The sequence below is a fragment of the Anguilla rostrata genome, chromosome 4 (genome assembly GCF_018555375.3).
Source record: "Anguilla rostrata isolate EN2019 chromosome 4, ASM1855537v3, whole genome shotgun sequence".
Taxonomy (NCBI): domain Eukaryota; kingdom Metazoa; phylum Chordata; class Actinopteri; order Anguilliformes; family Anguillidae; genus Anguilla; species Anguilla rostrata.
In genome coordinates this window covers 52,145,849-52,167,136 of record NC_057936.1, presented here as the reverse complement: position 1 = coordinate 52,167,136, position 21,288 = coordinate 52,145,849, and the positions used below count along the sequence as shown (strand labels likewise).

At 41.8% G+C, this 21,288-nt stretch overlaps 1 protein-coding gene across 2 annotated transcripts in view; it reads right to left on the bottom strand.

The window, feature by feature from the left end:
* Positions 1 to 21,288, bottom strand: part of sema5a (sema domain, seven thrombospondin repeats (type 1 and type 1-like), transmembrane domain (TM) and short cytoplasmic domain, (semaphorin) 5A) — a 100,766-nt gene that overhangs the window by 36,219 nt on the left and 43,259 nt on the right. For both annotated transcript variants that reach the window (XM_064333145.1, XM_064333144.1), the window contains exons 5-10: positions 11,852 to 11,914; positions 9,001 to 9,099; positions 6,537 to 6,750; positions 4,111 to 4,396; positions 3,384 to 3,519; positions 409 to 613 (exon numbers count right to left, since the gene is read on the bottom strand). In XM_064333145.1, coding sequence (XP_064189215.1) covers positions 409 to 613; positions 3,384 to 3,519; positions 4,111 to 4,396; positions 6,537 to 6,750; positions 9,001 to 9,099; positions 11,852 to 11,914 — 1,003 coding nt within the window. The remainder of the gene's footprint in view (positions 1 to 408; positions 614 to 3,383; positions 3,520 to 4,110; positions 4,397 to 6,536; positions 6,751 to 9,000; positions 9,100 to 11,851; positions 11,915 to 21,288) is intronic.

The window sequence follows — 21,288 nt, the reverse complement described above, 5'->3', positions numbered from 1 at the left end:
TTAATCAGGCATTAAGGAGCACAGCCCGAAGCTTGCTTGTTTTAAGCAGGTAGAAGATGAGATGTGCTTACTCACAGTACTCGGCACGATCACTTCTATTTACTTTTCTGTTTCTCCACTTTAAAGTGTTTGGCAGCATCAGGCTTTTGTACTGCCACTGAGCAGAAGAACATTTGAAGACGGACACAAGGCTGCTGAACCATTCAGATATTTGCATAGAAGAAAAATTGTCTGGTAAACAAAATGTTTTACTCGTGGGTTTTATGAACATTGTCCATCTCAGCAACTGAAGTGAAGCCTGATGATACAGGCCTGTGTTAAATGACAGTTTCTTGGCGCAACAAAACACCAGCCAGCACACCCCACCCCCACCAGAAAGGAGGATTCACTGGAGCCGCAGGTACGTACCTGTGGCCAGGTAAATGATGTGGAAGAGCATGTCTTTGCCTTGCACTACGTCCACAGCCACGTGAGAGAAACGCACATTGTCCTCCATGAAGTACGGGACTGGGACCACAGGCTGCACCACCTCGTGCATCAGGATGAACTTCTGAGCATCCTGCAGGTTCCTCTCCGTCAGGTTAACGTACGAGCCGTAGTCTATCGTGCCACACTGATATAACAGAGAAAGGCCAAGATTACATTACACTGTATTATATTCATTTAGCTGATGATGATGAACAATTACTTGCAAAGCAAAGTACAAAGCACAAGAAAATCATGTTAACATAAATCAGCATACAAGTACAAAAAAAAGACAATATTCTTACAGCCAGTAAGAGTGAAGCAAGAAGAGCTAGAATCAACTAGCATCATAATCAACTATCCTGTTAATCACAGTCAGCTATACGATAACATGTTTCAAGATCATATATGAAAATAAATACATAAAAACAGAATATAACTATACTTAATTTGTATCGCACTTTTCCCTACAGAATGCTAAAAGTCATTTTGTCAATTTGTACGAAAATAAAAAAACTCAACAGAAACTTCTCACTGAAATACCTGAGACTTCTTGTTCTATTCCAGTGAGGTTAATTAAACAGGTTTTAAACAAATTATAAAACAGCGCCTCCAGTTAACAGCTTTCCTCTTGTTTGCATCTTCTTTAATATAGATACCTTTTTGACTTTTAGTGAGTTTGTTATGACATTTTTTTCTCCTCATGTTTGGCGAATCTTCTTTGTTAACATTTACAATAGCCTTCACAAAAAGATAAATTAATATTTTTGTCATGCTCCTTATGTTGCCTGTGTTAATTTAGAGATTCTTAATTTAAATACATTTAGATTAATTATGCCAATTAGGCTATGTATCCGCTTAAATACCGTGTGACCACAAATCTGAATTGTCTTCTATTAGGAGTAAAAAATACATACAAAGAAACAACACGCCTGTATTTTAACCTGGAAGTAAAATGCAGGGATCTTGACAGTGAACCATAGCAATGATGTGAGCTCTCTCATGAACCTCGACTGTGACACATCCCTCTTGACTCGAGCACTCCATATAAATCAATCCCAGCTCCCTCCTCAAGCGACGACTCTGAATTCCGGAACAATTCCCTCCGCTTAACACTGAACCAGCGAAGCACCCCCTCAGTTAAGAAAGGGCGAAAACAAATAGGAGAAACTACTCGTTGACGTTTTCCGCCAAGCCTAACGTTGGGTCTCCAGGGGCGAGAGAGCGCACAGCGGTTGCCGGGTGAAGCGGCTGCCAGCGGGGCCGTGGGGGGAGCCAGGGCCCGAGCGCCGTTTGGGTGATTTATGGCTTATTTCTCGTGTGCAGCCGAGGTGAGGTCCCGCACAGGCGGCTCACCGACCGTCTGCTGTCATTTCTCCATCAGCACACAGGGCTGCCTGAGCCTGGGTGTGTTCCCGTAACATATGCCACACTGCAGCGGGAACTGATGTGTTTGCCTGTCTCAAGTTCCCCTCGGCAATCTTGCAAACTCGTTCGTGGCAAAAAGTTAGACAAGTGCAAGTCAGCAAAATCTTAGAACACTTTGATGAACAGTGAAAGCTTTCCCTCACGCGTCAAAGTGTAATCCCATCTAGAAGATCTATGTGTCTTAGGATAAACAAAATGCGTAAATAAAGAAAGTTCTGAGATCTTAGGAGATATATTGTAAATTAATTTCTGTGTTGAACTTAACAATATTCATTCAAGTGATGAATTCTTATAAATTATATTAACATTGGTGCAAACAGCAAACTTTGCTGGATTATTTAAACACAGAGAAGATTAACTGCATAACTGACATTGAGAATTTATGTAAAATGATCTCAGTAAAACTTGGAGAAGCCAGTCATGTCCACATTTGACTTGAAATGCTGAATTTATGTCAAAACATTTTTTACATCAATAGAACAGTCCATCTTTGCCTCATAAATTAAATCCCATAACACCGAAAAAATCTTGATGAAGATGTCACTTCAACCAAGATAAAGTACGAGTCTGCTTACTTAATGGAGCTCTGTGGTCCAAACCATTTTCCCTTTTGGAAAAAAAAAATTGTAAGCAATTCCACAAACTGTGAGAAATCCATCAATCAAAGGGTGGATTGTGGTTGGTTCCCTTGCAGTGCAGGCATTTTCCTTTTGCAGCTGATTAATTTCAGAATTTCATGTCTGCCAGTTGAACTATATACCTGGATGCACTTGTGCAAGCAGAGTGACACAGATATGGAATGCACGTGAAATAACGCCAAATGCTCTCTGTTTGCAGATTGAGGTAAACCGGTTTAAACGGCCAGGGGATTAGCCCACTTGCTATCTCCCTTTAGCTGGTAACTTCAGAGTGCAAGTAATTTGGGATATATTGCTTCGTGTCATCATTGCTGTGTAAACCTGCTGTGCTGGCTTCATGAAATTTATACTCATTTTGACCTGCCTCTACAGAAAGTAAGCTTGCGAAAAGTTTTATTTATTAGTGTACTTCCCGATGGAACTAAGGCAGAACATGTCCTTTAGCAAAACACCTGACAGTGGTAAAATGATGTTAAATTAATGAAGTCTGACCTGCAGTTCATACGCGCTAGTTCATAACTATTTCATTTACCTCCTTCTTGTTTGAAATCCCACAGAGAGAAGTTGTTCAATTGCGTATTTGCATAGATTGTAGTGGCGAAACATTGAGATGCCTTTGGCCTTAATATTCATGTTTATTGGAAGATGTACCAAATAAAAAACAAAATACATGCTGTAGGTGCAGTAAGCAAAAAAGTAGCAGCAACTTCCTCATCACTGAAAAAAGTAGCATTCCAACTTAATCTGGCCAAAAAGAGAAAGCGAATTTCATTCTGTGCTGGCATGTAATTTAGTGGCACACGCAATGAGGCCCGTGCAACTCTCCGGGAGGGCCCTGGGGCGGGTGTTTACCTGAAAATCTGGGTTGGGGTTGGGATAAGGCAGCCAGGCGGATCGCGAGTTCTCCTGGTACTTGAACGGTCCGCTGAACACTTGGGTGATGGCGCTCAGGTTGAACGCGCACACCGCTGAGGCCGCGATGCTGTTCCTGAGCGAAAGACGAGTGAGCAGAGACGCGGTGAGCAGACGCGCCACTGCGCTACAGTCAAATTCATCCCCTTCATTTCTCCCACTATTAGGAACCACATTTTCAGCGCTTTGTGAATTTTTCTCTTTTTATATTAAACGCACTTCCACGTTAAGCAATGTGCAGAGACATTGGTCTCTTTAATTCACCGTTAGTGGCTGACTCTCCTGTTCCTAAAAAAGCCACATAGACTGGACCAGAATTCACATCTCCACCCCTGCAAACCGAGTTTGGCTGAGCATGAGTCCTGATGTTTTGAGTTCATTAACCGTAAAAATAGAATAAACAAGTAATACAATTTAGAGGAAAAAGTGTTTTAGTTTATGAAAGCAGTGACTACTTTAAATACCACAAGAACATATATACTATGAAATACACTTTTTCATCTCTGGTAGAGCAAGGCTTGTGTGCATTTATTCAATAAAAAATGAGCAGGTGTTAAGAAATCATTTTTAAAAAAAAGGTTACAAATGTCAAACTGCTAAAACTGAAAATATGTCTATCTGGCTAGGCCCCCACAGCTCATGGACACAGAGAAGGTGTGCCACTCACATGTTGGTGGTGAAGATCCCATAGAGCAGCTCCAGCTCTGGAAGGAAGAAGGTGTCCTGCAGCTCGCTGTAGTCGAAGGGGATCTCCCCCGGGCGGGAGCAGTTGAGGCGGGCCTTCATGAAGGTGGTCCAGGTGTCCTCCAGCAGGAAGCGGCCCCCGATGTCATTCTTGCAGACGCGGGCCGCCCGTGAGAAGATGGTCTTCCCGCAATCGTGCTCCACCGCATTCTCCCGGAAGAAGAAGTAGGTGAAATTCCCAATGTCGTAGGATGAGACAAAGTTGGGTTCTGCATTAGGAAAAAAAATGGAAATGTGACTGTGCTAAATGGGTGACAGGTCACAATGACTGTTAAAGGAACAGCAACCAATGACCAGTAACAATGATTGATAGTAATGCATTGATTTTAGTTTTAACAGGTGGACTAGCGGGTCCTACACAAAGAGCAGGAACTCCTTTTTAAAATTAAAGACTGAGAGGATAATTTAAAAAAAAAAAAAAAATCTGCTCATGGCCTTATAATGATCATCTTAAAATAAAACAGGTTATTTTTGTACATTTAAAAGTTATGGTAGCTGTTAACAGTTATTAACAGTTGTTAACAGTTATGGTGGCAATGGTCTTATATTGGGAGGTTCATGCTTTCTGACAGTAATTTAATTTTATCTTTAATTTTATCTGGAAGAGCTATTCCAGGTGATGCACCTTTGCACACTGGCACAGTGTGAAGAAAAAAATCAATTTGATATAAAATCTGTTATTAAACTTTGTGAAAGGTTTGAGTACTTGTGATATTTGCCACTTTCATTTATTTTTCAATCCCCTTTTATGCAAATCAGATGAAACCCTTCACTGACAAAACAGCAGATGACCTCTTCTTTCCTCTGAACAAGTGAAGTCATTCTGTTTTTTTCAGAAACAGTGCCAGGAGGGGTGTCAGATCATCACCCTGAAGTGAGATCTGTTAGCATTTCAGGCTGTCCCGAAAGTGACAGAGTCCCGTCAGTCACAACTGGAGAAAAAGCCGATGATAAAACCAAGTTTTTTTGTTTTTTTTTAGTAAATCAGATCAAATAAAAGTCAGCAAACCCCGATGCAGCACATTCAAGTGCCCAGTGGGTGCATCTACAGTGGAATTGCTTTTACACGGATACGGTACCAAACAAACAAACCAAATAGGCTGACAAAATGTCTCTCTCTCATCAATCAGCGTGGCTCCGGCCGGTGGCTGCTTGCTGCGCGGGTAACCTAGACACAGGCTTATCTATCACAGCAACACCAATATTTTGTGGATACCGGGAGCAAGTGCCACTCAGAAATTCAATCAGCCGCCGTGTTGCTGACGTACTGCACACCCAGCCGTCTTCATGGAGCCAATTCCACAACCAACCAAAGTGATTGGTTTTTTCACATGGATCACACCGGCAAGCAATATGAATACAAAAGGCCTAATATTGTTTGGCCTGTGTCTATATACTTACGTACCTATCTACGGTGTCTCTCTGTCTATATTTGTTTTTAAGTGAGAGTTATCTCTTCCTCTTATCATACACAAATTGTGTTTGGCATATGAGCAGACAAAGGTTCAGAATGTAGCAGTAAGCAGAAAAAAGCAGTAAGCAATAGGCTCTGCGCAAACACACTACAGTCTTATTAAAGTATGATCAATCGAGCGACATCACCAACCAAGTAACAGGACTGCTGACCCCCAGTCCAAGAGAAAAACTGTAAACAGTGGTAGTGGCAAGCGCTAGGCATCTGTGAATCTATAGAATACAGCCTTCCCATTAAATTACACACAGCAACTAAAGCTTTCCCTCCAGCTCCAAGTTTTGCCTATTCATATTCATACTACTCGTATTACAAAATGTAATGGGAACTGCAGGCATTAATCCTGGTGATTAATCTAGCCAGTGCATCTCCTGTTGGGAGATACAGACTGTTTATTTTAGACACACATTTCTATTGTAATGATGGACCAAGGTTGAAATTTGAACTGATGGATAAAAATAGCCCAGAGATGGAAATAAGCCAAGGGTATGGCTGGCTGTTGTATAATTGTTAACAATATCATAGTTATTACCTTCTGTCACTTTGGTTCACTGTGGATTTTAATGATGGCATGTGTTATTGGTTATATTTTTTTTTTTACAAAGTGACCTTCAGTGTCCCTTACGATTCCCTTTGTTCTCCAAATGCAGATTGGGTCTGCTTTTTATTTTCAAACCACCTCTATACGCAAGAATCAAGAGGAGCCCTCCTACAGTACATGCCCTGTTCACACAAAGCAGGCTTTCTCTGTGTTCATACATATCTGTGCATGTTCAAGTCTTGGCGTGCGGAGACCAGTACTAGGACCACCCCCACCCTCACACCGCCCCCCCCCCACCCCAAAATCCCTGTTGCCTCTTCTGGAGCCCCAGCCTCACCGTTGAGCCACTTGGAGTTGTACTGAGCGGTGCGGAGGGGTGGCAGGCCCCCGAGGCTGCGGTAGATGGCGGGGTCCCTTCCGGAGAAGTCCATGGCCGTGGCGGCGTACAGTTCGCCGTTGGAGGTGATGAGGGCGGTGGAGTTGTGCAGGGGGTTGTAAGGACAGCGCGCCATACCGCTTATCTGGTCATGGATCTCCGTCAGGTTGGTCAGCTGAAACGATCAAACACATGCACACACGTGATACAGGCTAAGACAGTCACTTCATTTGCATCCTAGGTGTTAAAATGGAGCGTTTTTATTCTGCTTTTTGTTAAATGTGAAAATAACCAGTTAAGCATGACATCCAAAAGCTGTTCAATTGTTTGCAGTTTTACCAAATAAATAGAAATGGCAATACAAAGACCTGAAAAGCAGTGAAAAAAGCAATTGCCAGTTACTTTGCTACAACACATGCTGTGTGTTCTCTGCAGTTAATGTGGGATACACAAATTGCTCAATTATGTTGTCTCATTCTCCATTTGTCACGGCAACATCTCCCACTGTAGCGCAATGGCAATCAGAGAGAACACACCTAGGGGTGCACACCATTTCCAGAGGATTCGCTTTGAGGGGAGCGGAGGGCCAGGACTAAAAAATTCCATTTTGAGAAGAATGTTTATGGAATTCTGCCATCACCGATAAATAATATACCATTTTCACAATGTAACTTTGAGCTAAAGCACACAATAAAAGCAAAGCAAAAATTATAGAATCATAATGTCACAAAAGGAAATGGTGCTGTCACTGCAAAATGCGCGCTTAATGAAATACTTCTCAGTGGATCTGGCTCTGAAACACTGGTGGTTGGTCCACTAATATCCATATGGTCTTCTGGATAAGCTCTTATTAAACCATATCAGTATGAAAGCATTCTCGGTTTACAGAGACGGACATACAGCATTTGAATTTTAATCTTTACTACAGCCTTTGAAAGTGAGGCCCAGCTCTGCTCCTTATGCTTAGAAATATTTAACAACAAGACCCGATGTCCTCTGGCCCAGTGACAGTCCACTTGTTCTCAATAAAAAATTCTTTAATCGTGGAAAACACTGAATAATTCAAGATGCTGCTAGCCTCAACTATTACATCTCCATAAATATGGCCGCTTTAAGTGGTTGCACCTGTATTCATGTAGCGTACCCTTCCTGATCTCCCTATTGAAATTCAAATGTTGAATGGCTCATAAGTGGCTAATCAAATAAAAGTCACTTCTTTGATTGATGGATGACTGTTTTAGCTGGGAGATTGCTAAATGCCATCTGTTGACCATAACAGGAAGCATGGGTAATTTCCACAGGAGACCCTCAGACTGCAGAGTCTATGGGGCAGCCCGATGTAGCTTAGTGGATGTGCATTCTGTATTCTCCCAGTTAGATACTGTATGATCAGCCACTGAGAGTCTGAGCGTAAATATGGATCAGCCGCCAAGGATTTTCACTTTAACACAGAGTGTGAAGCCATCCAGTGTTGAAACGGATTAGGTGGTACATTAGTATTTTTGGCGAAATTCTGGAGGGGTCGGTACCTTCCAAATGGGATGTGGCATTCTGTGCGGCCACTGAAAGGGTCCGTGAGAAAAGAGAGGCCGGTATTGATGGAACTGCTTGGAGTAAACGACAGAGTCCTCACGGACATGGGCAGGGCACCTGTCCCGCATACTAAGGCCGGAGGCTTCAAGCACCTGCGAGCGCCACACACACCGAGTGGCTTTACTACTCCGATGCCCTTTTCTTTAAGGGTGCCACTTTATCACCCATAGCATTAAGATACACAAGGCTACATTATTTACTCCGCTTTTATTGAGGCTATCAGTTTTCTCTCTTCCTGTTATTGATGTCATGTGACTGCGTGGCGGTGCGCTGTAAACGGGACAGTCAGTCCTTGGGCTTTTTATTTGGGACAATATATCACGACGATCATCGAAGCCGAGAGGAGAGTTTGTCATCAGGGCAAATGAGCGCTCTGTCAGCACCGAAGTATCAGTCTGGTTTGAATACTGGACACATAAATATCAATTTCTAACAATCGTGACGAATCACTTGAAGCAAAACTGTGGAAAATAATCTGTGTTTTTTTCACTATACTTTGCTACTGCTGGCCTGAATAATTGGCCTTAATGAGAGTGCAAAATAACTTAAAAAATAACATTGTTTTATGTCCATTAAATTACATAGAAAAACCACAAGAAATACATCATATAGAAAACAAACCAATAATACTTTATTTCAGGAGACAAGGCCAGATTTATCCATTTTTAAAAAAACTGACAACACCATAGTAATCTGTGCAAAATAAAAATGTTTGGCCCTCTTTCTATGCACCATTAAAAAAACAACTGCTCTATACACTTGCAACATCTAATGGCCCTTATCACTACTTCAAGCACAGGGAGGCAAGCAATTCAAATGGATTTTCATTTACCGTGCGATTGGTGCAAATGGGAGTGAAAGCGTTGGTTCCACAGGTGAATAGCCTGTCTCCATTAACAAGAAGGACGCGGATATAATTCTGGCACTCTTCCTGTAGGGAGAAAAAAAGAAGAAAAATAGAAAGAAAAAAAGAGAAGAGGAGCTGTGAGAGTACGTTAGACTCAGTAGTGCTAAAAAAATTTTTTTTCTAAATACAACAGCATAGACAGAACATAACAGGCAAAGGAAATATCTACTTAATCAAATTATTTTAAAAGTAAAGCAATTTTCTTGAAACTACCATACAACCTTGATATAGGAAGCTGTGAGAGCATGTTGATACCGCACATATCCCTTGGTTCCATTATCTATCAGTATAGATAGGTTCCTAAAACACAATTTGTTCATTTCAATGCCTCTTGGGTAAAGACACACTTAGTCTAGAATTCAGATTGGAATTCGACTGGATTTTACAGGATTCCAAGTGAAAGATCTGCTCTGTGCGACAAAACTTTCATTTTATAGTAAAAACTGCCCATTACCATCAGCAAAATGTCCCGAATGACCTAAAAAACAATCAATCATAGAAACACGCTGGAGCACACAGTTTGGAGTGTAAATCCAGTACAATGTGTTCAGCAGCATTACCACCTCTCCAGCATGTGGTACACAGACTACCGCATGGCAGATGACAGTCGTTGTCCTGGCTTTAGCCACAAGAGACAGTTGGTCATACTGTCAAACACATGTATGCTAACAAGACTTTTCATCAATTCTCTTAAATCATTAAATCCAGCTCTTCACAAAGTATGTGAGCTCAGAACTTGGAAAAGTGTGAGCCAAGTTCTCAATCCAAGCTGGTAGTGTTGATTTAGTGGAGTTTCAGAGCTGAGGAGGAAGAGGCGTGCTTTATACTTCCAGTCTAGCAGTTGCCTGTTAACTCGTAAAGCGATTCATCTTCTCCAGACTAAACGCAGACTGTAAAAGGATTCTTGATTTATACTTGTCTGTGTAATTTGGCTCCATTTTAATTTTACTTCCTGAAAATAAATGTTGGTTTTATTTGCTTCCTGCATCACAACTTGTTTATGAAAAGCTCTGACAGATGTCTAAGAGCCATAGTGTACTATAAGATACAGTCACACGAAGCAGCTTGCCTTGAAATCAAAGTAAACCACCAATTCAGCCTCATCTGGCCCATTTCACCTCTCAATTCTCTCCTCAAACACATACCTATAAGGTAGGATTCATGTGTTGAAAAAGAGAGAATCGCCTGACAGTTAAATGCTCAGACTTTGTATCATCGATAGCAGCTTCAGCTCTGCTGACACACTGCATTTCAGAAAATAATGAACAAGAGCATCCTGCTCCATTACTGCTTCAGTCCACAGTCCGTTCACTCTGATATTTCACATAAAACCATGCATTGGGGAAAAGAAAAACTTCACAAAGTTGATGTACGACAAGAAAAACTCTAATGCGCGAGAGAAAATAAACAACTCCCGGGACTAGGTAGTGCATTCTGTAATTCTAACTGATGATTATGTGTTGGCCAGCGCTTCCATACTCATTATGAGGCTATTACCGCACCGCACGCGGGGAAGAAAGCACAGGGGACCGGGCCCGCGGAACGAACCGCACCTTTACGGCAGCGGCACTTAGCGCTCAGGAGGCTGGGGCTCATCCAGGGGCTGGGCCTGACGGTAACGCGGTGGTTCTGAAAGGCAGATTCCCTGCCCCCGAGCCCAGATTTGCATACTCCGGTGCGCACGAAGAGACCAGCACCCCCCCCCCCCTCTCAGGCGCTGCTGGAAAACGAGGGGACGGTAAAAGCGAGAGGCGCCTCCGGTCCAGCCAGCTCAGCAGGACTGGGTGGATCCTGCACTGTTCTCAGCCAGTCAGCCGTCACAAACACAGATCAGCACAGGACAGGCAGCTGGGGCCCAGGCATTCCCACAGATACCCTGCTGCAGCCAGCTAAGCCAGCTGCTGAGGCCCTGGCATGGGACACCATTTTGGGGGGTAGGGTGGGGGGGGTTGAGATTGTTTGAGATATGCCCAGTCAGACGGAGAAGGCTCTGTGGTTGTTTATCGGCACCACAGCGGTTGGCTATAAACTCCCCGTCACCCTCGGAGTCTATGTGTAACCATAGCGTCTGCCTTGCAGCCTCAGAACTACGCTCCAGTCAGAAACCATGCGCTGACAATAGAGAACCCATAACTTGTGGGGGTTTCTTTTGGCTGCATTTCTGAGAAAAACGGCCCTTGAAGACTGTTGTGTCATAGAGCGCTCATGGGTGCCTTTTAATTGTTGTCTTCTCTTGAAGTCAGACACTCCAGTCTCGTAAAAGCAGTGCTTCAGGGCATAATGAAGGTTTATGCAACAATTCTTTTTGTGGCAGGGCTGCACATCCTGGAGAGTTTAACAGTTCGGAGAACAAAAGCCAAAGTCCAGTCTTCGCTCCTCCCTAGCACAAGCATGCCCAGATTCAAAAGAGATTACAAAAAATTGACGACTTCAAAGCGACTACAGGGCATAATTAAACAATCAAAACAAAAGAAGACTGCCAGACTTGATGGTATACACATAAGAGGCACATATATTCAGATGTTACAGGCCAGCTCCAGGGCTTTTGTAGTGACCACCCAGTTTTCCTGCTTCTGCTCAGAACATGAGAAGCAATGATCCAAAGGTCCAAGGGTTCTCTTACAGATGACCTATTAAAACTTCGAAACAGGATTACTTGAACAATGAATGAAAAAAAGATGGCCTTTTCAGACCTGACCAAATTTATTTGAGGCACCACAGGCAGTGGCACTCTTCCAGTACCAGGGCTTTTGTAGATACCGCTCGGGTTACTCACTTCTGATTTTCCCCGGCTGAAGCAAGCTCCCTTGGTGAACTCATCGCACTGCCACTCTGCCCCCTGATGGAGAAAGCAAAATATAATCAGACATGGAAAAGAAAATTACATTGGCTAATGATATCTGTAATAAAATTCAATAAGACATTTATGCACTGTCAGTTACAATTAAATAATGTGGCTCTTTAACAGAATTCTTACAAATTAATTATTTGGCTACTATTTGCTCAATCAATGGTGATTATATAAAATGAAGTATATTCAACTAAACCAATTCCTGTAGCAGAAAGATGTGTGAACAGTAATTTGTGAGTCTGACTCACTGTTCACTTAGTGTGGAGAATAATACCACTATATATCTATCGCAATGGCCCTACATAGAGAATTTATGGGACCATTAATAGATCTCTATTGATTGTGGAGTTTGTTCTGGGGGTCAACAGCGAGTAAATGTTGTTTATTGGAGTGGATGGATACTGAGCAGTTTCATGATGCTTCAATGTGTAGAGATTCAAGTCAATAAAGCAAGTCTTATGGAACTTCACCTGAACCTGTGATCAACCTAGTTTTATATTGCATCATTCCTTTAGAAACCTCTGGCACGTTTTAAAGAGATGGCATGGACTCTGGAGTCTTAAAACAGGTTCTATTCTCTTGAGTGACTTGAAAGCAGTATTGGATCAAACAATTAGAATCTCATTTTGTATTCCATTTCATCCAAAACTCTTCATCCCCATTTCCCCCAGGAGATGGATAGCTGAAATTTGAAAGTGACCATACAGAATTTATATCATCTACCTGAATTTATTTATCATTACATAATAAATCATATCAAATAGCATCTAAGGTGAAGTTGAATATCTTTGGCTCAAAATGTAAAACATTTTCTGGATCTTACACACCTATCAGGGCTCTGACTCATTAAGTTAAGTCACACTGTCTCAAAAGAGGCAAAAGGAAAAAATAAATAAAAATACATTAATGTCATTTACCACACATTTAGATTGTCAGTGTGGATAAATTAACCAGGCAGAGGCAAGGAGATGGATTTAAACTGATAATGTGATGCATTCTGTTCACTGTCACTTTGGATAGGGAAACAAAAACGCTTTCAGTGAGCCCAGGAATGAGAGGGATTGCAGTGGCAACGTGAATGTCAGTGTGATTTATGTGGGAGGAACGAGAGAATGCTTTTCACATTTCAGCACTGCTAAGGAATGAAGAAACAAAATGCAATGCTTGCCCTCCGATGGGGATATCTGCATGTGCTCCCATTTCTCCCTGTTTCATTTAGCTGACCTCTTGGCCACTTCACTGATCCGGTTATTTATTTATATAGCGCTACCCAAGCTGTGGAGAAGCACGTCGCTGTTTCTGCCAAGTGTCAGCAACCACACGCCCACCCATTTCAAGCTGACAAACCATTATTAAAAAGACTACTGAAATATTCCCAATCAAAAAAGCAGTGAAGCCAGCTTATAACCGACAAACTACATTGCATCCTCTTTGCAAAATAGAAATAGAACCATGCCCATTTGATATGTTTGTAGATGGATTCCAAGACCATTTTATTCAGGAAATAAAAAAAAAAGAAATAGTCAATATATCTGAACTCCCACGACACCAGCATGAAATTCTATTCCACTGCTGCTCCGCTTGCCTTCAAATATTTTCTTTTAGTAGTGCCTTACAAGATAGAATTTTATCTCAGTTTCATACTCAAACCAGCCCAGCCATGATTGCCTTCAGGTGGACAGGAAGAAATGCATTTCATCTGAAGATTTACATAGCCGGTTAAAGGAGCGTGCTGGGACAAAGGCCTTCTATTCAAGGCCCATTACAAAGGCAGCTGGAATTGAGTGACTGATAACACAATTCATCCTGCTATCTCCCGAAATCTGTGAAACAAATGAGAACCGGGAACCAGGGGTCCTGTGCCAATACTGTGGGATGCTGCAAAGTACAAAGTGCCTTTATTGACCCTGCTGCCTAGCGGCACTGGAGAATGATCTTTACATTACATTACAGGCGTTTAGTAGACATTCTTATCCAGAGCGACTTACCCAACTTTTACATAGAATTTTACATTGTATCCATTTATACAGCTGGATATATACTAGGCAGGTTAAGTACCTTGCTCAAGTGTACAACGTCTGTGTTCTACCCAGGAATTGAACCTATGACCTTTCGGTTACAAGCCCAGTTCCTTACCCACTGAGCTATACTGACGCCTGTCTCACCTATGATCTCTCACCTATGATCATCTCACTCCCGTTTGGGCAGTGAGCAGGATGTATGGGCAGAGGGGGGCACAGTCACAGAGTCTCTAAGGACAGTCGGAGATCCCTCAAGGAGAAGGTCTTTTGAACATGTCACAGGGAGGAGATCACATGCTGTGCGAGGGAGTGGTACGCGGCCGCGTCCCGTCTCTTCAGCACGGAGGCCCAGACGCTGTGGGAGGGAGTGGCGGCTGGCACCAGGCCTCTCCTCTGTGGGTCTGCCAGCTCAAATTCCAGACCACACTCAGCTATTTTAGGGGTGGGCGTCCTTTAAATCAGACAGTCCGCTCACTATCGCTGGAGAGACCCAGCGTGCACCGGTGCTACTCATTGTGATTAAGGGCGTGACTGTACACAAGTTTGCACAAATTACACTGCGTAAGCAGCATACTGGTTTACCAGAAGATGATTCCCTAGCACAATTGTTTCTATATTCCTTCAGATGAATCAGTATGGTTTGGTCATTCGCATTCCATGCAACATTTTCTGTAAATGTAGTTATGCTTTTATTGCATGCTTTTATTGATATTGCAAATGCAGTGGTTCCACTGAAACAGCATCCCATTTTCTGAAACAAATAGGACCCAGATCCACTTTGTGTATCCTGCAGTAAGTGTTTTATGTCAAGGTGCTCAACAGCCAGATAGATGTGCACTATCTACTATACTGCAAGTCCTATCTTCTTTTCTTGGGAATTTGTCTTTTGTGAGCTTTGGTTTATATCCATATATTCAACAAAAGAAAAAGAAAAAGAAAAATAAGAAGAAGAAGAAGAAGAAGAACAACAACAACAACGACAACGACAACAACAACATATCCCATAAGGGAAAGGAATGCATTTAAAATATTCAAAATTGGCCAAAAAATGCACCCCAGCAGATTTGCCAGCACAAATCCATAAATTAATATACAAGCATCATTAAAAGCATCATTAACATGGAGTTTACTTGGATTGCATGGATAATCAAGAGCTGAAATTTTGTCTTTGTTTTATAAGAGAAACGGCCATTGATCAGGAAGTTACTGTTGTCTTATCTCGATGAATTCTGGCTGTAGATCTCAAAGTTAAAATAATTGCGTTATTTAAATAGAATTACAAATATAGAGGACAACTCTCATCCATCTCATCAAAATTATTTTCTTGGCTGCTGTGGGCACAGACATGAGTAATCATTTTTATTAGTAGTAAAAAAACTAAGATTAATCATCTCTTAGCAACAATAAAGCAGGACACCTAGGGAGACTTATATCAAGGAAATGAGACACTGGAGGTACAACAAAGTCCCATAAAGAAGAAACTTCAGGACATTCCCAAAGCACATAAAGAAAAGTACCAACCTCACCCAAGTCTCTATTACACATTTATCATCAGAGTTTCATCTGAAAAGTAGTTATATTTATGAAAAAATTTAGCAAGTGGAATCGACTTTTAGAGGAAGAAAACACATTCTCACATAAGGCTTCCCAATTTAGTTGAGAAGGGAAACCTGATCCATGTAGCTCTCTTCCATATGGACATGACAGCTAGAGGCTTGCCATTTAAAGATATAAGCTTCCAACACAATGAGGACACCAGGCCTCTTGAAACAATGCATGACACTATATCATCCAAAGGATGTGTTCTTAATGGTGAAATCCAGGAAGCCCCATAATGCCTTCATGGCTGAACATAATCTAATATATAAAAAAAGAACCCAGAAGAGAACATATGTTACTCAGGCAATGGCAGGAACACAGACCTTTGCCATAAAATATATTGTCTAAAATATGAATGTTGTTTTTTGACCTTTGCGGAGGTCAAAAGCCTGGCTAGCTAGCTGACTAATCACTAAACCAATGGCCACCAAGTGAGCTGGTGACTGCAAAACGTGTAAACTCAACTGTGAAACTATACAAGACTATACCAGAGAAAAGAATTAACAAGAATCAAAGGTATTAACAGCTTTAATTGGATTGCTGAGAGCAGCTAGCTACAAACAGGTTTTGTAGTTCACTTAACCATGTCGGTACCGCATGTGTGAAAAAGTGTCATGGTTTGGCGATAATGTAAAGGAGCAGTGTCCTACTAAACGAAGCACCACCTGCGCATGCGTACCACAAAACTTCCCTCAAAGGACGTCCGTGAGTGAGTGAGTGAGTGACCACAATTTGCCATGCATAGCCCACAGCACCAGTTCCTGCACACCGTGGGAAAAAGTACAAGGGCTGCTACTGAATTGGCAGATGGGATGGTAATTGGAGCAATGTACCTGGATGATTTAGAAGCATAAGATCTATTTAGTCCAACTGAGCCTGTGTCAATTTTTTTGTGACACAATGTCACTTATTTTTAGCCTTCATGGAAATGTTAAAGGACCAAATTGATATTGTTCGGGAATCCAATGAAACAGAAAAGTTTTGTTTGCTGAACACTTCTGAAACAATGCTCTAGTTTTACATTGGGGGGAAAAAAACTATAAACAAGGGACATTTTTAAATAAATACAAATCTGACAGTGTGTTGTCTGCCAGACATTCCGCTACCCCAGAATGCCTGAAATCCCAACAATGGGAGGAGGATGAAGAAGGACGGGCACCACTGGGCCACTGCCAGGACATGCTTTCTGAAACAACAGTGGCTCTATTGTCACGACCAGGTGGGGCCATGCATAGCCAGCAGAGTAGGCCACACAGAAAATGGCTGCTTTGTTCCATATACTAATCCACTTATAATGTATCTCTAACTTTAACTCTTCTTGCTGCATAGCCACTGCTCACAAGAACCGTACTAAATATTAAATGCTATATTTAAAGCACAATTCTGGCATGTTTATAGACATGGTGCAAGCAACCAAACGCATGTACTGTATACAGCTTTTAATATATATAGAATGTAAAAAAATATAGTTTATGCAACCTTGAATATATAGAACGCCATACACAATGCATTTTCCAAAATGGCAAAGGCCATCTGGCAATGGGTCACTTTATACATGTAATCTGAACATGAAGCTGGCCTATGCACCTTTCAGATGAAAAGGCCATTTGTCTCATTTATTCCTCCCTCAAATAAATATAAGTGATTAATACACATAAACACTGACCGTGGCAGTGAACTACTTTAATAATAATCCCCCTTAATCCTGCCATTATTGAGTGCATCTCAGAGCAAGTTCACTTTAAACAGTCAATTAAAATGCAAATGTTTCAAACAGGCTTCTACCACAAATTTAGTCCAATTTGCCAGCCTGAACCATTGTCACAAGCTATACTGTACACAATAAACAGTGTACGCAATATCTGCCAAAAACAGTGTTTCAAAACAAGTGTGGGCAATAGTTGGACACAAAATAATGCATAATTTATTAATTTAATTCTGGAAAAAAGCCATATTTTAAAGCAATTTCTTTCAAGCTAAGTATGCCCTCTCATTAAGAGAGCAAGCGAACTTGCTTTTATGGCAAAAGCCAACAGAGTAGTTATTAACTGAATATTAACACATTACTACAAACCAGGAAACACGGTCTTATCTGAGGTAACCTAATGGCACTGTCAAAGTTATTATTTATTGTGTTGTTATGTCGACTTATACGCTTTATTCCATGCATTTAAATGACCACGTTATGCAACACAATTCAATTAGCAGACTTTGTGAATAAGTGTAAGTGTTCTGCTGGCAGCTGATTAGCTCAAAGTAATTGTCTGACTACCAGCACGTAACTGAGAGACAGAGAAGCTAATGACATGCAGCATCAGGGTGGGATGCTCGCTTTTTACATTGGTCTTTTCCTTCATGGCATAACTGAGAAATAACTGACTTTAATAGCTTTTCAAAAAATTCCATGTAAAAAATTTGAAATGAATATTGCAGAGATGATATTTAAAATGGGTGATTTACTGCAGCATAATGACATTACAATATCATTATTATGGGGTTGCATTTTCATGATATTGAATAATCACATGTAAATAAAGTATCCCATGCCAACAAATTTCCAATACATATAATATATATATATATAACACATTTTTAAAAACTCATTCAAACATCTCAAAGATACTCAAATGGCAACCGCAGACATACTGGTGCTTAATGCCATACTGGCTTCCAGGCAACTGAGATGATAATATCATTCATCCGGGATAAGAGTCTGTTTCTACTCTGCATCTTGAGTATCCATTGTGCAAATAAGCACAATCCAACACCTCAAACTGTGCTGAGAGACATTATTTCTGAGAGTCAGATGGTAAACACAGACTTAAATCACCAGAATAACTGGTCTCTCAGTGGGTGGAAATGCAAATATGGGCCCGGAGGCGGCGCGTGTCGTAACGGCAAGAGGGGCAGCGGTGCCCTGCGGGAAACCCGCGGCATGCAGTTAACCCGCTCAGCAAGACGCGGATGGAGATCCGTGCTCCCCGCGTCCGCGTTGGCTGGGGTGCGTGAGAGGCTCACTGCCCCACCCAGCGGGTCGCCGGTCGGCTCTCCTCAGCGGGCCGGGGGTCAGGAGGCCACCGGGCCCAGCGGGAGACGCGGGAGAGACGCCGCCGCAATTTGTCCGCGTCCCGCCAGGCCACAGGCTCCTCCGTCTGGAAGGGCTTGATTTTGTTTCACAATGAGATCTGCCCCGCACGACATCACCCGGGGCAGTCTGTAACTGCCAGGGAGAAAATTGCTTTTCAGCACTTCAGGCCGGCCCTGGCTCTCGTTTCATTGGATAATAGCGCAGCAATAAATCATTTCATTTAACTTTTGCAGTCTGATCCCACTCTGTGTGTATGACAATTACAGTCATTGAGTTAAAAAAGAAGAGATGGCTTAACCCTCTACCAGGATGGTTTAATTTCATGTGAACCTAATTCAGGCCATACACTCTAAAACAAAAAAAGTTGCACATTTGCAATCACCTGTTTCTTTGACCTAGCTCTGAGCTATGGCTCTCTGGATGTCTTCTCTAGGAGATACAGCATATTATCCCAAGATGGCGGTTCATCACTGTCCAGCCGCTGCTTTTTAGTAGTGCCCGAGACTAGATGCCAATCTAAATTGAGCTTGAAAGAACTATTCATTCATCAGAATGATAACACGTTACAGTGTGTAAACACTGCAAATTTACCGGTACAGTTAATCAATGCTTCCGTGACTGTACTGCTGTTGGCCCAGAGATTCTTTAACTGCTGGGTATTCTGGGTGCCTCACAGTGCATTCAGCTGAGTGAGGCAGATTTCAATCGTCACTTGGACAAAAACCAGACTACACAGGACCAGCCCCAATGTTCCCAGCCACACGCAACCTGGCCGAATCTAATTCCCTTTAGCGCCTCATAGCACACTCCGTCGAGCAAGTAATAAGAAAGGAGAAGGGAGGTAAAGAGGTAACGAGGGAGGAGAGGGCAGCTCTGTCTGCCATCCCCATAATCAGTTCTGCCAGCTGAGGTTAGCACACCGGAGCATGCGGACAGATATCTCAGTTTGCCTCTTCTCGATGTGCAGACCATGGCTTCCATGCCGTGTAAAAAGAGACAGACAAAGAGAAGAAGCCATTTGGACGGTGCTGTGTATAATGCACCAGCTGCTGTTTGATATGTCGTTTGATGAGCATGTGTCTGATGTTTCATAATGGAGGTATAATGGAGGAGGACCGATGCTGCCTCCATTTCAGAGGCGTTCTGTGGGGGCAGCCAGGATGACCTCTCGCCTCTGCAAGTCTCCAGGATCCATGCAATGGAACGCTCTGCCCGCTCACAGTTTACCCTCCAACCTCACAATAAACTTTTCACTTACTTTGTTCTTTCATTATTTGTTACATTTTCTAACAAGTTATGCTGCTGTTTCTCATTCTATTAAATGAAGCGATCCCAGTATATCTTTGTTCTTCTCCATTTTTCTCATAGCAGAATCACACATAAACGGGAACACAGTAGTATATTTATTAAATGTAAGAAAATCTCAGGATAAATTATTGCAATGGTTTGTCTGTATTGTGAAACAACAAGTAGAGCATCATTTAAAAAATTGGGTTAAGGTTATTACTTTGCGAGACCAGTCGATTCAAGCTTCATATTGCAAACATAAACCATGCAGACGCCCCATACACGATCAAAACAAGCGCACGCTGTCATGTTCGATCTATCCAGTCTGCTCCTTTCAGTAATTTTATGAAGCAGCTTCACCACAATTGCCACCGTGCCAGATATTGTTTTCATTACAGAGGAGTAAATGGCATCCACAGACGTTTGAGAGAGAGAGAGACAGAGAGAGACAGAGAGAGAGAGAGCAGATTATGATATGAGTGCTCAGACTGGCATTGATTTCAGGCAAACTATATATTTGATATAGTGCCTAATGAACAAAGGGCATCTGTTGCACAGTGATGTTGTGCTGAGAATTTTTTATTTGCCTTTTAATCACAACTTAATTTTCAGCAGTTTAGAAGTTTACTTTTAGCATGAGATGCAACTCAGTACTGTTGATAATTACATGCCACATATCACTTTTCTTTATTTGACCATAAAAGCTCCTCTGTTCGGTTTATGTACAATAGAAGGGCAATGATTGTGATTTCATGCTCTACATATTCTTTTTTTCTTCCAAAATTATGGAAGCTAGTTTGAGACTCCTGTCTTCAGCAGGGAGAACATACAGAACACCGATCAACATTCTCAACATTGGTGTTCAGAATAAGGATGAAAATTTGTCATTCTGAGGATGACTGAAATGAACAAATCCTGTATATGTTTAACTAGGGATAGTGGATATCAGTGGGTCATATATATGGTTAAAATTGTACATCAGTATGTGTGTTCTACTGTTCTACGAGTTACAATGATTGAAATCTTATCTTTTTTTTAAAAAAAAACCCTGATTTCAAGTAAAATACATGTACTAAAGTTGCAAGAAATATGGCAAAGAAGAAAAAAGTAAGGTGTAGGTGTGTGGAGCCAAGTAAACATATTGTGGCAAGGTTATTCCAAGCAAGAAATTTCAAAGCTCAAGATCGCCAGGTGCAGTGTTCAGTACACACTCAGAAGGCTCCAGCTAAAGGTATTAGGCTACCTGTGGTTTAAAAAAAAAAAAAAAAAAAAAACTTAAGGCAGATTAAATTTCAGTAAATTTCATTACCCCTCCACCTCCCTCGCAACTCTCCACCACCCACTTGGACAGACTTTAACTAATTTGT